General features: G+C 34.1%; 1 protein-coding gene across 6 annotated transcripts in view; it reads right to left on the bottom strand.

The window, feature by feature from the left end:
- The window catches only part of LOC123560028 (phospholipid transfer protein C2CD2L-like), an 80541-nt gene that overhangs the window by 5818 nt on the left and 58090 nt on the right, over positions 1-16633 (bottom strand). The window contains exons 12-15 of one of the 6 annotated variants that reach the window (XM_045352262.2): positions 14226-14353; positions 13185-13208; positions 8315-8420; positions 6263-6397 (exon numbers count right to left, since the gene is read on the bottom strand). In XM_045352262.2, coding sequence (XP_045208197.1) covers positions 6263-6397; positions 8315-8420; positions 13185-13208; positions 14226-14353 — 393 coding nt within the window. The remainder of the gene's footprint in view (positions 1-6262; positions 6398-8314; positions 8421-13184; positions 13209-14225; positions 14354-16633) is intronic. The other 5 variants (XM_045352265.2, XM_045352263.2, XM_045352266.2 and 2 more) reach the window with 5 other exon arrangements.

The raw sequence follows: 16633 nt of genomic DNA, 5'->3' as shown, positions 1-16633 counted from the left end.
AAGATGTATATTACATTAATTTTGTTGCCTGTATATTTTTCAGAAACACAAAGATTGTTTTTGGGATGTAACAATGTACATACAATTATAATTCCAGCCCCAAACTGTCTTAAAAATGATCTTTAATTCAAGAAAGCCTATCAACTATAAATATATCATGATATATATCTGGAGTTGTAAATAGTTACTTCCCTTAGTTTACAATATTTTCCAAGGAAATTATACCAAATGAATTTTTTTACCAAAATTGATTGATAACACTGAAATACAGATTAAGAAAATACCGGTAACAAATTAATGTGATAACATTATTCTATATTATATTGGATAAATATATTTTGATGTATGCCAATTTTCTGTTTGTTTGTTGTTGTATTTTGTATTACAAACGCGGGATAAGACTTTCATAATATATTATGCAAGTGGACTGAGAAAAAAATGGTATAGCTTACTTTAACTTGTGTATGAACTAGAACTATTATAACTAGTATGTAAATTACTTTCAGAGTAAAATTCTAGCTTTAACTTTGAACCCGTATGCCCTTTCCACAGAACTAACTAACGGGATATAAATTTACAAGTGGCATGCATTCAAAACTAAATCCTGCACAAATCTCTACCCTGCACAAATCTCTATCTAAAAAATCAGGAATAAGGGAGGTTTATACGTTCTATTATTTTAAAAGAACTGAAAAAAATACAATATTGAAGTAACTATACCCTATAGGCAGAATCATAAAAGAGAAACATGGATAACTTAGTTATTCTATTATGAATAATCATGTTTATTTTCATTAAAACACAGCAATATTAATGTCAATTTGACATATTATTTGGTGCCTAGAAATAACGCTGTCATATTTGATCTACTATTTTATGTAAAAGACATTTCAAAATCAATATATTGTAACAACATGGTGTTACACTTTATTCAAACACTTGATGCATAGAATAATTCAAAAGGCATCTATGCACTCCTAAATTGATCCAGAGGGTGCTGTGTTTTAATGGTCAGGTTGATATCACATCAACCTATTATTTTGGCCATACATGCACCAACAAAAATTTTATAGTGTTTTTCCATAGATTTTCTACATGAAAGACATTATTCTGCATGTGTATAATCTCTTCACTGAGCTCAAATATATTAAAACATGGTTCTGCTAATATACAAATGTCATGTTATATAGTAGATAATGTTTTTGAAAATAATACATGGTAACACTGATGTTGTGCTGATTTATAAACAGGGACCAAAATATACATTGGGACTGTTTTTGATTATGCCCATGAATAATGTCTTTAGTCTGTTTAAATCAATAAAAACAGACTTCAGCTATGATTTATTTCTTAAATAAGATAGCAATTTTACCATATAATTAGAAAGGCAAAATATCCCTAAAATCTTTTTCAGTTAGTGGACATGTAATTAAAATCATCAATTTTTGTGCCATTACCAATTTTCATATCTTTCACAATGCTTTGTTATAACTTGTGCAAGAACATGGCCTCTGCGGAGGAACGATGAAAACCCTATTCAGAATAACGTTCTTCAGGGGTAATTGCAAATTATCATTACAGGTCCACTACTTTAAAAAGACTTGTATGCAAAACAGCTATGAGTCGCACCATGAGAAAGCCAACATAGTGTGTTTGCGACCAGCATGGATTCAGACCAGCCTGTGCATCTGTGCAGTCTGCTCAGGATCCATGCTGTTCGCTTTCAAAGCCTATTGTATTTAGATAAGGCTAGTCTGGATCCATGCTAGTTGCAAACGCACTATGTTGGTTTTCTCATGGCATGGCTCATATACTGAGAAGAAAATAAATTTAAAATCACAAAGTTATATCCAAAGTTTACAACATAGTACTTTTGGGTATATTGCAGTACAATAGTGTGTTTGAGATTTTAGCATACAAGGAGTATGCATAGATATTTCATATATTCAGCAGTAACTGTCTGGTAAAATTTGGCAATCAGTAAATTAAGTGTCTGAAAACTTCGCAAATGAAGTTCAATATTCAGATAAAGAATTAACAAAAGCTTTTTTATTGCATATATCTAAATTCTCTAAAAAATTATTTTAAACTGCAATTTTTAAATTCCCTAAAAAATTACTCTTACTGAAGCATGTATATAGTGAAATCCTTAACACACCCATGCATATGCAAGTATAAAATCTCAACTTCTGCCTATAACAACATAAAACGTTCCATGTCTCGTACCTCCGTTACTGGTATCTGAGGTATTCTCGTCACGTAAGGACAAACTCCTCCTCTCTTTTGTTAGCACAAAAAAAATGTTTTAAGTTTACTTATAGATAATTTTTTGGTACATATGTCTGATATTTATAAAATCATGCTTAACATGGTTCACCTGCTTCCTTCGATCTCGCCACATGGCCAAGTTTTATTAATACATCTTTGACATTATTAAGCAAACATCAATTTTAAGAAAATGGGAACATCCTATTTTTTCATAATACGATTTTTCATCTGATGATGTCAATGTTGACAATGATAATTTGTTACCTGGACATTATCCATAATAGCATCAATTTTCACAAAAACTCTACAAAATGATGCAGTACAAAAACAGATTATTTGATTTAACAATAAAAATAAACAACAAATAATTTCATATTTGTATACCGGTAGTAACAAAGTAAAATCCATTTTCAATATTTGAGCCGTGCCATGGGAAAACCAACATAGTGGGTTTGCGACCAGCATGGATCCAGACCAGCCTGCGCATCCGCGCAGTCTGGTCAGGATCCATGCTGTTCGCTAACAGTTTCTCCAATTCCAGTAGGCTTTTAAAGCGAACAGAATGGAGCCTGACCAGACCGCACGGATGCGCAGGCTGGTCTGGATCCATGCTGGTCGCAAACCCACTATGTTGGTTTTCCCATGGCACGGCTCATTTATCCCCTTGCTTGGAAAAAAAAAAGCTTAAAAACATGCTAAAAACTAATTTTGCAAAAAATAAAAAATTCTAAAAACCTTTACCATACCTTTTACTGACCCAACTGAAGTTTGAATTGTGGTAAGTGACAAATCACTATCTATAGAACAAGTCTCTACTGGGTGCATTAAAATAAAAATAAATCCATAAATGAAAACATAAACAGCTATTCCATCATAAATAAAATACAAAAAAAATCATAAACAAAGTCATCAAAATGAACATGGCCAGCTCATTCCAGAATAATGTTTATTACGATGAAGGAGATAAAAGGTAACGAAACTCTTTATTTGAAATTAAACTAAATGACAAAAGTAAAAAGTATCCATCTTCTAAAAATTCAGCAATACCTAAAACATAAACCAAATTATCAGAATACTAAACATGTTACCATTGACATTTTTTACTCGTATTCATAAGTTTTATAGCAACAAAATTTCAATATTTCTAAACTTGTGTTTTACCAGAGACATGGAAGTTTGTGAAAAAGTTTGGTTTGGCAGCAGGAGACAGGAATATGATCAACAATATGTTGCAAGGGGTTACTGAGAGAGGTAAAATGCAATGGATGACAACAGTTCGGGTATAGCAAGTCTCTGTATTTAAGAATAAAGGGAGATAAATATGAATAACTCGTCACAATACAATACTGAGGAAGTAAAAGTATATCCGTAGGAACAACATCTGAAACATGCTGCTACACTATAGAAAGAACATTTTGGAAATTCTGTTCTTATCAAAAAGCCAGTAAATACACCCTTATTATTGTAGTATGATTTTGAGGCATCTGACAATAGTTACAAACAATTCTAATCAAAAATTGACAAAAGTGTAAGTAAGAAAGGGACAATATACTATGCATATTACCATTGTGACAAAGTCTGAAGGACATTGGGTAAAAACTGCTCCAAATAGAGAGCAGGCTAAACTATACTGAAAGGATTTTTTACGGTAAATAAACAAGAACGAAAATATTTTTATGGTAAATAAAAATGTTTTATGGATTTCTATGGTAAACAAGAGCATGGCCTTGCAGGTGCAGACGCCCATCTGATTTTTTTTGTGTTTGTATAACAGAAATATTGTCATACCCATGATTTTCCAAAAGGCGCCATAATTCTTGCAAAAAAGCAATGTAGAGTTACAGTACTTGCTGTGCAGAGTCAGCTTTTAATGGTGAATAACTGCTCCAAGTTTTAAATCAATAGCCTCGACTGTTAAGGAGAAAAGTTGACCTAAACCCAAAACTTACCCAAGAAATTTGATTTTGTAAATACAACAGGGGCCATAATTCTTGCAAAAAACAGGATGGAGTTATGTCTCTTGCTGTACAGAATCAGCTTTTGATGGTAAACAAGAGTTGCAAGTTTTAAAGCAATAGCTTTGATAGTTTAGGAGAAAAGCTGACCTAAACATAAAACTTAACCAGGCAACACCGACGCAGACGCCGATCAAGTAATGACAATAACTCATCTTTTTTTTTCAAAAAATCAGATGAACTAATAAACAATAACGGATGGGTTTTTATTGTGAATAACCAAACTAAAGGAATTCTGTGGTAAATACTGAAAGGAATTTTATGAAAAACTAGTTAAGAACTACAAGTGATTCATGTCATGAGAAAACCACTACGTTGGTTTTCTCATGGTGTGGCTCAAGAATTTTTAAACAAGTGTTGTACAATTCAGTAAAGGTTCATGCAAAATAACAACATACACCCAGCGTTATCTCTATACTGGAAGATGTCTACCATTTTATTTGTCAAAAATAAATTTTCATGGACAAAAATCTAACGACTAAAACCTTATGTCAAGTAAGAAGTCCTAAAACACAGAAAATCTATATTATTTCATACAGGACAAGAGATTTTGAAATTTTCATTGGCGCTGTTAGAATCTGTCTGATTCTGTAAGTTTGTTATAACAAACAACATAAATGAATAAATGTGGTAAATTCATTTGCTAAATTTACTTCTGTAAAGAAATAGTGCTTAAAAAAAAGTAACTCCATCCATTTTCTTTTTCCTACAATTTGTAGAATACAGTACACAAGAATAATAATCTATCCCTGGCTGTATCTGTCTTGTATGTAACTGTTCTAACACCTCATTACTGCCTCATCAGTTACCGTCCAGCTGTAAATTCTTATATTCTATGTGAATGACATATCTATCCAATTAATGCAAATTCAGAAATGTTTAGTGCTATAAATAATCTGTCATCTAACAAAAAAAATTGACAAAAAACTGAGCTGGTCAGTACGAAAACAGCAATCACTGTAGATTGGGTAATATTAATGATGCTGTCATTTTTTGCTAATATTTATGTATGAATTTGCTTGTGAATTCATAATTTTCATTACTATTAATCTGCTTCATGTCCTAAAACACTGCGAAAATGGCTGCAAACTATAACAAGAGTTGCTGGAGGATTGCAGCGCTCAACTATTCAACAGCCTTGTTAATTGAATGAATATAAAAGTTTAAAAGGGGCATGATTTTGTAAAAATGCCAAGTAGATTTTTGAAACGTGTGCACTATATTTTCAAATTATCACAATAAACAAGGGTATGAAGATTCAATGCATTCCCATTTGTGGGTACTGAGAAAACTTAATCAGTTTTTCACAGTGAATAAGTCTGTAAAGTTTGACAGTCCCTCCCCATAAGTGGTTACTGAGATATCAGCTTACATACAAAATACAAAAACTGAACCAAATCAAGAAGCCCAGGCCGACACATGGGCGAGTCAATTAGCTCTACCTATTCTTCGAACAGTCTAGCTTAAAATCACAAAATAAAGTCTACAAAAAATACCCAATCTCCAGTATAGTTATTTATAACTTTTGGGAACAAAAAAGAACCGTGTTTACATGTTAGCTATATTAAGTGTACTCAAATAACTGCAACATTTCTACTATAATAATACAGTCTTTACAATAAACATATAAGCCAAGTTCATATAACAGCCAGATAATAAATAACACACTAGATCACAAAACTGTAACTCCAGCAGTCAAAACTGTTTCTTCATCCCTGTTATGTACTTTAAACAGACATTTTAACTAACCAAGACATTTTTGGAATATCAAATTTTGCAAAAAGACCAAAACAAACATTAAACAGTTGTAAAACAGAAATTTTGTCTACCTTGGTCACTCATTTTTCAACATTCTAAAGAAATTAAGATCAAACAATTAATTTTGATATTGTAAAATTTTTAAAAAATGATATTAAAACTGCAATAAATGCATGTGCACATAGAATCAGTTTTGACAAGGTTCTACAACTATGTAAGACCTTTAGAGTGGGGTCCAGGAGGCTGTAAATAATTAGACCCCTCTCGAAGAGAGCTTGTTGCCCTATCTGCACTCAAAGATCGCTTCTTGGAGCGGGAAAATCTCTTCTTGATTCGTGCCGCAAAAGATTTCCTTTCTAGAAATCCATCAAACAACTTTTTAAAGGCTTATCTAACAGTGTGTAATATCCTTGTGTAAAAGAATATCTTTTTAAAAAGACTGAATAAAATATTGTTTAAAATCTTTATTAACATCGCAAAATTATAATTCTTTTCAGTAAAAATAAGGTACCATAATGTAGGAGAATGCTAAAACAGAACTTCCTGGGTTTTATCAAAAACTACCTGACAATTTGATAAATACATGTACTGAAGACCATTAAAAAAGGGGGAAACTGAAACTGTTGATCGTCAAAATAAGTTCTAAAAACATGATAAAAGAAAGAGCCTCCTTGACATTTTGTTTACAATTACAGAAATAGTTTCCATTTTTATTTGTTTAAAAATTAACTTGTTTGTTTTGGGTTTAACCCAGTTTTTCAATAGTATTTCAGTCATGTAACGATGAGCAATTAACCTTACCAGTGTTCCTGAATTCTGTACCAGTACGAACACATTTTCCGCAAGTAACTGCCGACTTCCCCACATGAATCAGAGGTGGAGGACGAATGATTTCAGACACAATGTCTTTTATCAAATCGTCACAGAGAACATATGCCCCATTCAAAGATCGAACTCACGACCCCGCGATCCATAGACCCCCGCTCTCCCTATTGAACTAAGCGGGCGGGTAAAAAAAAACAAGAGGGTCAAGATGACCCTGGATCGCTCACCTGAGTAATATGAGCTACATGTTTCAAATGTCAAACTGATGATTTTTAGAAATTTTTTGGAAGATTTTCTGATGTACAATCAAGTAACCCCTGTGGGGGGGCCAATTTTACCCCGGGGATCATGATTTGAACAAAGTTTGTAGAAGTCTACTAGGCAATGTTACATATCAAATATCTAAGATCTAGGCCTTCTGGTTTACTTTTAGAAAATTTTTGAAGATTTTCCTATGTAAAATCAAGTGACCCCGGGGGCGGGATCAATTTTGACTCCGGGGGTCATGATTTGAACAAATATTGTAAAGGTCATTTAGGCAATGCTTACATGCCAAATATCTAAGATCTAGGCCTTCTGGTTTATTTTTAGAAAATTTTTGAAGATTTTCCTATGTAAAATCAAGTGACCCCTGGGGTGGGATCAATTTTGACCCCGGGGGGTCATGATTTGAACAAATTTTGTAGAGGTCCACTTGGCAATGCTACATGTCAAATATCTAAGCTCTAGGCCTTCTGGTTTATTTTTTAAATTTTTTTGAAGATTTTCCTATGTAAAATCAAGTGACCCCTGGGGCGGGGTCAAATTTTGACCCTGGGGTCATGATTTGAACAATTTTAGTAGAGGTCCTCTAGGCAATGCTACATGTCAAATATCTAAGCTCTAAGGCTTCTGGTTTTTGAGAAGAAGATTTTTTAAGATTTTCCTATGTAAATTCAAGTGACCCCTGGGGCGGGGTCAATTTTGACCCTGGGGTCATGATTTGAAAAAATTTGGTAAAGGTCCACTAGGCAATGCTTCACACCAAATATCTAAGCTCTAGGGCATCTGGTTTTTGAGAAGAAGATTTTTAAAGTTTTTCCTTTCGGTTGCTATGGCAACCAGAGTTCTGCATGGAATTCAATTCTTTGAATAGTTTTGAAAGGGGGCCATCCAAGGATCATTCCTGTGAAGTTTGGTGTAATTCTGCCAAGTGGTTTTCAAGAAAAAGATTTTTTTAGAAATTGTTGACGGACGACGGACGACAGACGACGCACATCAAGCGGTCACAATAGCTCACCTTGTCATTTTGTGACAGGTGAGCTAAAAATTAACTGGTACACATATACATGTATATATATATATCATTTTCTCGCAGGACAAATTCTAGATTTGAAAGCCGTCATATATGAAGCCCTTTAAATCATCCCTAATTTTCAAAAATATTAACAAAATAATTAAATACACACCTTTAGTTTGAGGAGGGTATGATATTTCGGGTGATTCTGGGGATGTTATAATATTTGGTGCTGATAATCTGCTAGATTCCTCATCGGTTGGTGAACTTTCTATAGTCTGAAAATAAAATGTAGAAATACTATATTAATGCATATTGTCAATGATTTTGAAATATTTCAAGGATGTTCACAAACAGCTACCTTTTTTTTGTAACAGAAATAATAAATTATGTCAAAAGTTTACAATCTGATGGTATGAAAATTAATTGTTAACATTTTGGCTAAAATTAAAACATTTTACATGACTTTTATGTTTGTTACAATGTCCCCTCAATAAAAAAAAAATCAATGAAAAAAAGTGTTTCATTGATAAAAAGCCCAAATGTATGGCAAAATCTTATTAACATTTTTGGGAAGAAGAAAATTTTCTAAATTAAAGTATATAAAAATCTGTTTTAAACAACAGATCTGAAAACATGTTAAGGGCTTTTAATAGCTGCAGATACTTTGCTTATTGTTTTCCCCCTGCATCTTTGCAGGCCATAAAATTTTACAGCAATTATTTTGAGAATAGACAACAGTGAAAAAAAAATGAGTTTGATAGCAAACATTGCATCATTAAAGTTTTATGTTTAATATCTGTTGTTTAGAGACATAAAACAAAATGTGCATTCTACAAATGTTGGCAGTGAATGCTTTCTGATAAGAGGTGGAGCAGTGAGCTGAAGCCTGCGGAAAAAACAAAGAGGATTATGTGGTATAAATTCCAGTGCTTAGAAAAATCTGACTTGTGTTCAAGGGCATATGTAAGACATCTACATAAAATGAAATTAAAAGAGTTTAAAATAAATGTGAAACTGCTGTTTTTAATGTATTTGTCTTGGGTTAATTTGCAATAAAACTAATTAAGCGTATCTGTAAGGTAGGTAAGAAGCTTCAAAGAGAAGATCAAGTTGCCGCAAGCAAAATAGCAACAATAAAATTTCCTGAAATCTATTGTTCTTAATGAAAACTGTATGAATACATTAAAAGTTATTGAATTAATTATTCATGTATATTCTGAGATAGGCCTTTACCAGTATTCCTGGTAAATCAACATAGTTATGGTAAAATACTTATAAATGTTCTGTAAAAGTCAGTTACATTTAGCAAGAGATTTAAATTATTATAAACTAAATTTCTTGAGGAATGTCCCTTAATGCAAAATCATTTGAAGAAAAAAAAGCAAGGTGAAGAATATATGACGTGGCAACAGGCGAGAGAAAATATCCAATGACAACCTGTAAGAGATAATGAGGCAGACTGCAAAAAGGTCATCACCACAAATACCCACCTGAGCCACTGCTTAGGACGGCAATAAAAATGCGAAAGAAAAGTGAAAAATACATAATTATTTATCAAGGGAATCCAACATAAAGAATAATTTAAAGTTTTGTTTGTTGTTGGGGACTTATGATTTTGTACTATGCATAATTTTTGTGCAACCTTAGCTTATTCTAAGAAAAAATAAACAGATGTGTTCAGTTAAACAATAGCTACATTTTAAAACACATTTAGCTGCCATGATGGCCTGTTGGATATGTACTGGGTTTGCAAACTGTCTGAAGTATTCTATGACCATGACCTTTGACCCATTGATTGCCAAACAAATAGCGGCTATTGATTGAACCTATATCAAATGTGATGATCTTCAACCCAAGCAGCCTCCATTTACTGATCATAAACTGTTACAAGCTTTATTTATGACCATGACCTTTGACCTAATGATTGCCAAAACAAAAAAGTCATTGACTGCACCACTGTCCATTATTATCTCAAATTTGACAGTCCTTGACTCAAGTATTCTCCACTTACAGACCAGAAACTGTTTCATGTTGTGAAGTCCCTGAGGCCTTGACCTTTGACCTATAAAACAATATAGGTTATCTATCTATCTTCCATAACCGTCGAACCCCTTGTGGGGACGTAGACGTTTTGCGCGTCAAAATCATAAACAGAAAGAATATAGTGATAAAAATTTAGAGTGGAAGAAACTAAAAACAAGAGGGCCATTATGGCCCTATATCGCTCACCTGTTATCATTGAACTTGAGGACAAGAAGGTCCTCAGAAAAAACATCTAAGTCCAGAGGACAGAAACAACAAAGCTATTTATAGTAACGTAAAAGGGAAGTAAGTAAAAAAAAAAATACTGTAAGTGAACAAAAAAGGATTTGCTAAATAAATCTGTTGACATAAATGAAATTTCAGATCAGTATCTTCATTAGTTATGGAGATATACCCATTTTAATTTGAAATAAAGGGAGGTAATTTGACATAAAATCAGTTCATAGTTATCTACCCTGATTGTCTCAGTCCAACTAATAACAATTATGAAACTTCAAATAAGTCCTATAAGTACTTACTGATACTATTTTGATCACAGTCAGGGGAGGTAATCAGATATAAAATAACTGGAACCTACGATTGGATCTGATTTGTCATGGAATCCAAGATTTATTGTTGTTGAAGATATTTTGGAAGTTTGTATCAAATAAAACCATAAATGAAGTCTCTATATGGCTGCAAAAGCCAAAATAGCCAATTTTGGACCTTTAAGGGGCCATAACTCTGGAACCCATGATGGAATCTGGCCAGTTGAAGAAAGGAAGCAAGATGATCTTGTGGTGATACAAGTTGTGTGCAACTTTGGTTAAAATCAAATCATAAATGAAGCTGCTATTGTGCAGACAAGGTCAAAACGGCTAATGCTGGCCCTTTCAGTGGCCATAACTCTGGAACCCATTAAGGGATCTAGCCGATTCAAGAAAGGAACTGAGATCTTATGGTGACACAAGTTTTGTGCAAGTTTGATTAAATTCAAATCATAAATGAAGCTGCTATTGTGCAGACAAGGTCAAAACAGCTAATTCTGGCCCTTTCAGGGGCCATCACTCTGGAACCCATAATGGAATCTGGCCAGTTCAAGAAAAGAACCAAGATCTTATGGTGATACAAGTTGTGTGCAAGTTTGGTTAAATTAAAATCATAAATGAAGCTGCTATTGTGCAGACAAGGTCAAAATAGCTAATTCTGGCCTTTTCAGGGGCCATAACTCGGGAACCCAAATGGAATCTGGCCAGTTCAAGAAAGGAACCAAGATCTTATAGTGATACAAGTTGTGCGCCAGTTTGGTAAAAAATCAAATCATAAATAAAGCTGCTATTGTGCAGACAAGGTCAAAATAGCTAATTTTGGCCCTTTCAGGGACCATAACTCTGAAATTCATAATGGGATCTGGCCAGTTCAAGAAAGGAACCGTGATCCTATGGTGATACAAGTTGTGTGCAAGTTTGGTTAAAATAAAATCATAAATGAAACCACTATTGTGCAGACAAGAAATTGTTGACGCACGCACGGACGGACTGACGGATGACGGACGAAGGGTGATCACAAAAGCTCACCTTGTCACTATGTGACAGGTGAGCTAAAAATAATTTTGGTGAAATAAAAAGGTTAAAACTTGAGTTTGCAGGATAACTAGGGAGAGACATGTTCAAGGCTGCAAACTGCGGCACTGAACTGCTCTAGGGTAGGGAGGTGGGCGACACTGGGGGGAAGTTGGTTCCAATGGTACACAGTTCTCGGAAAATGAGAGAACTTGTAATAGTCAGTGGTTGCAGTAATTAACCTATAACTTAGGGGATGGCCATAGCGGACACATCGGATCATTGGGGTAAGGTAATCTATGATTGGGATAGCAACCAGATCATCATGAATCTTATAGAAGAGTGATAACCTAGAATCTTTACGCCTTAAATCCAGTCGACGAAGGTTTAGGGAGTGTAGCATATCTGTTACACTAGAAGTACGGCCGTAGTCAGTCTTGATCCAACGGGCGGCTCTCCTTTGGACACTTTCAATTTGGTCTATCTGGGTTTGGGTGTGGGGCGACCATACGTCGGAGGCATATATTCAAGCTGGGGTCGGACTAGAGTCTTGTAAGCAATGGTCTTAATGGGTTGTGATTTAACCTTAATGTTTCTTCGTAAGAACCCTAGGGTTTGGTTAGCTTTTTCAGTTGACCTGTTTATGTGATTGTCCCATGATAGGTCATTTGAGATATCCACGCCTAGGTATTTAGCTGAGCTGACCGATTCAAGTTGGACTCCATGTAGGTAATACTGGGTAGGGATAGGATGTTTCCTTCTAGGATCACTTGACACTTGGAAGGATGAACTCCATATCCCACTCCAACTCCCACTTTTCTAGAAGTTTTAGGTCATTTTGGAGAGTGACAGATTGGTCTGCAGATGACAATGTTAGATATATTGCCGTATCATCTGCAAACAGACGGACTTTGGAACTGATGTTTTGTGGGAGGTCATTTATGTAAGCTAGGAAGAGCAGAGGACCAAGTACAGACCCCTGCTGGACACCTGATGATACTGGGATGGCATCAGAGGTAGTGCCATTTAGGACTACTGGGTTATCAGCTTACTGTGAAATTGTTTAATTTCGTGATTAGAAAATTTTGTGGTTTTGTCCAAAAAGGCTTTTTTGTGAGGTTTTGAAATCATGGGTTTCAATCTTGAAAGATAAAACTAATGGAAATTTTATTTCTTTAATGATTTACTGAGATTTATATTGAGAATTGGCACAACCTTGAAATTGTAGATTAGTGCCCTAAGAATATTAAATTAAATGATTTTACATTTACCTACCAACAGACAAAGACATGAGCAAAACTGTACAACTCTTTTCTTTGAACATGGTGGGGCATAAAAAAATTCCATAAGCAAGAGTTAAACTGGCTCAGGTGACTTTAAGCTTTTGCATAAGCTTTGAAAGATATGTGTGAGAATACAGAGATTGTGAAAAACAAATAAAGTGTAGAATTATACCTTGATCTTTGGTACAACAACCTCCTTCAGATGCAGTAAAGGAAAAAAAGCAGCAACATTTATAATCTTGTACTTAAATGTTATAATCGGGAAGATTTCAAAATTAAACCATGATTAATCGAAGCATTCCTCCTAATTACAAAGCACTGCAAAACTGTGCACTTAACTTTAAACCAATTTGTAAACGAAAACAAGATATGGGTAGAACAAATTCATGCTGGCATGTTAATTCTTTTAATAACATGTATTTTAAATGCAGCAACTTATAGAATATTAAAAAGAAAATTAAATGAATTAAATAGACGATTCAAAGATATTATCAAAAGGTTTGTAAAATCCATGACAAAGTAATCATTACATTCATAGCTTTTTAAAACTCTTAAAATAGTTCTGTAAATTACTTAACATTCTAATATGCTTGTCCTTGTTAAACCACTCTTACGCTGGAATGACGTCACGTTAACGTGCGGTGACGTCAAAGTTTTTGTTGCGACCAAGAAAGAGCTCTTCTATATTTTATCTAGTGTTTGAGAGTAAGGGCATATTAGAATCGAAATAATTTAAAGCACAAGCGTGCTTAAACACTTTTATACACTCGGGTGGAAATACGTCGTTCAAATAATTTCACTCGGGCTGTGCCCCCGTGAAATTATTACGTCTGATGTATAACCACCCATCGTGCATAAATAGTGTTAAAGCACTCTTTTGCTATAAATTATTTGTTAAAGAAAGTTTGGCAAAATTTATTGCACGGCCCAAACCCCATGTCAAACATTTAAAAAACCAAACACAACCCTTAGGCATTGTTAGTAATGGTATTCAAAACAAAATAAAGTTCCCCACCCCCTTCATTCAAACCACCTCCCCTCTTGTATCATAAATGCCTTTTTAATGAGGATCATATGACACTAAAGTGTGTCAGACAGTGGCAATCTGCCTACACATTAAAATGTCAAATATTTTCTTTGACAGCGAACAAAAACACAAACTTACTGTGCTTTTATGTCATAAAATATTATACCTCTGACCAATAATGCTTACCCGTTTAACACCTGTAATGATAAGTGTTGATGTTTTTGCGGGTGTTTTCTTTCCTGTTTTTGAGCGTTCCGACAATGCACGTATGGCAGTTTCTGCTACAGACTCGACACCATTAATGTGAACTACCTCTGTAAACAAGCAAAACAATCCCACACTCTAAAATGCATCAACATAATATCATGCTAAAATACTTAAAACAATATCTGTTAGTTATAAAATAAAACTGCCAACAGGATACTAGCAGGTGCTCATAATTACAAGTTTTCTTTTGTCGCTGCATCCTACCTGGGTAACATGCAAAATGATCGCAGGCTCCAGCTTATTATAGTTAAAAAGGCCCTAGAAACTGCCACATTTCTCAAAACAGAATTTTCAGAGTAACAGAGAGCTATTGTTATTACGTATTTTCTACAAATCTGCTTCATACCTTTGTCCTAATAGCTGTTGTGCTATTAACTGTCCATAATGTCAGCATTTGTCCAAACAATTGTTAACATAATTTTCCCATTACCTGTCCATATAACTGTCCTAATAATTGTCCTAAAACCTGGTAATTACCCATATACTGTATAGTGGGATATATTCAATGTGCCAATTATGTTCGTGTTTTTTTTTAAAGTTTTGAATTCACTGTGTCTTCATTTCGCGGAAACTACTTCGACCGCGAATTATAAACAAAGAAAGGGAGGTCACTCTTACTTAACATGCAAATGATAACAAACACGCAAATAAGTCTCTGTCATTGTCGTCTGAATAGAGACGCATACAGCGTATAACACTAGTGCGAAATTTAGTTCTGCAATGCATTGAAATAATCTCAGCACTTGTTTTACTAATATTTAATCACGTAGCGAAATACAAGGTAAGTAGCTCCTTACGACGTACTCATACAAACCCCGTGTTTAAACTTAATTCTGCAATTACAATGAAAATGAATAGAAATAAAATTTTCTCACCACGTTTGTCGGATATTATGGGAAAATGGCTACATAAAGGGAAGTGTGGAATTTAAAGGCCGCCTTTAATAATTTTGACGGATCCAACGAAATTAAATGATGATGAAAAGGCAACAGCAATTATCAAAAATAATGTGAATAAGGTAAATATGGCGAAAATTAAACATCTGCGAATATAACCCACTATACAGTAGTTGTCCTATTAAATGTCCATAGAATTGTCCTAGTAAGTGTCCATAGAAACTGTACATATAATTGTCCTAATAATTACCCATATAATTGTCCTAATAACTGTCCATATGATTGTCCAAATAACTGTCCATATAATCGTCCTTAAATGCTCTCTCTAATAATTTCTAAGGCTTCAAGAGCTATGTTTTTGACATGCATACTTTAAATCCTATTACTTTAAGCGTGATTTTGAAGTTTATTTGAAAAGCAAAATGATTGTTTTCTGCATATTAATTTGACATTCTAAACATGACTTTGACCACTTTGGATCAGAATTTATATGTCTGTGTCACAAGGCATCTGCAAGTGATTTCGCTTACATGGAGGGAAAACTCATTATGGCTTATACAATTGCCGACCTTCAGGATTTAATATGATTTGTGTGTAATTTTCGTTTTTTGTATGCTCTTGTATTGAAATAACCTGTCAAAATGAGACAAAGACATAACAACAGAAACTTTTTCTTTCGTCAATAGTTCTTTCTTGGCAGATAAATAATCAGGCATATCCGCAAAAAGTTTGTTACTAAATGAATGACAGGTACTCAAGTTAAAAGTAAAAAGTCATTTCCTTCATTAAAAACTGTTATCTGAATGTTTAGAATACAAGCATTTTACACAGGTATTTCCTCTCTGGCAGTCATCTGTAACAAAGCTGAAAATATCATAAAATAAAATGCAGACAATTGCCTGGTAAAATATCCCAGAAGACTCCCAAAATATCTTCACTCCAGGCATATCTGTTCTGCTGTCTGCTAACATTGTACTCAAACTTACAATACACCCATCAATCAATAGAAAAAAGCCTTTAAAGAAAAATTTATTTCTTACTTTCAGACACCCCCACCCACTGAGTATCATGAAAATAAGCCGCTGTTGTTACATTGTTTATTCAAAAAGGTGAAAAGATCAAGACAGATTTTTCTGATAACAAAATGATACAGTTTTTAGGATGAAATATATACCACTACTGGACTGAATTCAACAAAAAGTAAAACAAGGAACTGCGTTCAATAAACACTTGATGCCCTGGGTGGCATCCTTGTTGATACAAAGCAACCTAAGTCCAAAACGAGGTCAAGGCCAAACTGAGGTCAGGTGATGTTTGATGATGAGGAATGGTCACAGGTTACATCTGTATTAGTATCAATTCATTCTTGTAAGCGGTATTGATGCTAGACGAAACGGTCCTTATTTGGTTAACTAAGAGATGGCCCAAACC

The sequence above is a fragment of the Mercenaria mercenaria genome, chromosome 10 (genome assembly GCF_021730395.1).
Source record: "Mercenaria mercenaria strain notata chromosome 10, MADL_Memer_1, whole genome shotgun sequence".
NCBI lineage: Eukaryota > Metazoa > Mollusca > Bivalvia > Venerida > Veneridae > Mercenaria > Mercenaria mercenaria.
The sequence above is the reverse complement of the archived record's forward strand: the minus strand, read 5'-3'. Positions and strand labels throughout refer to the sequence as shown.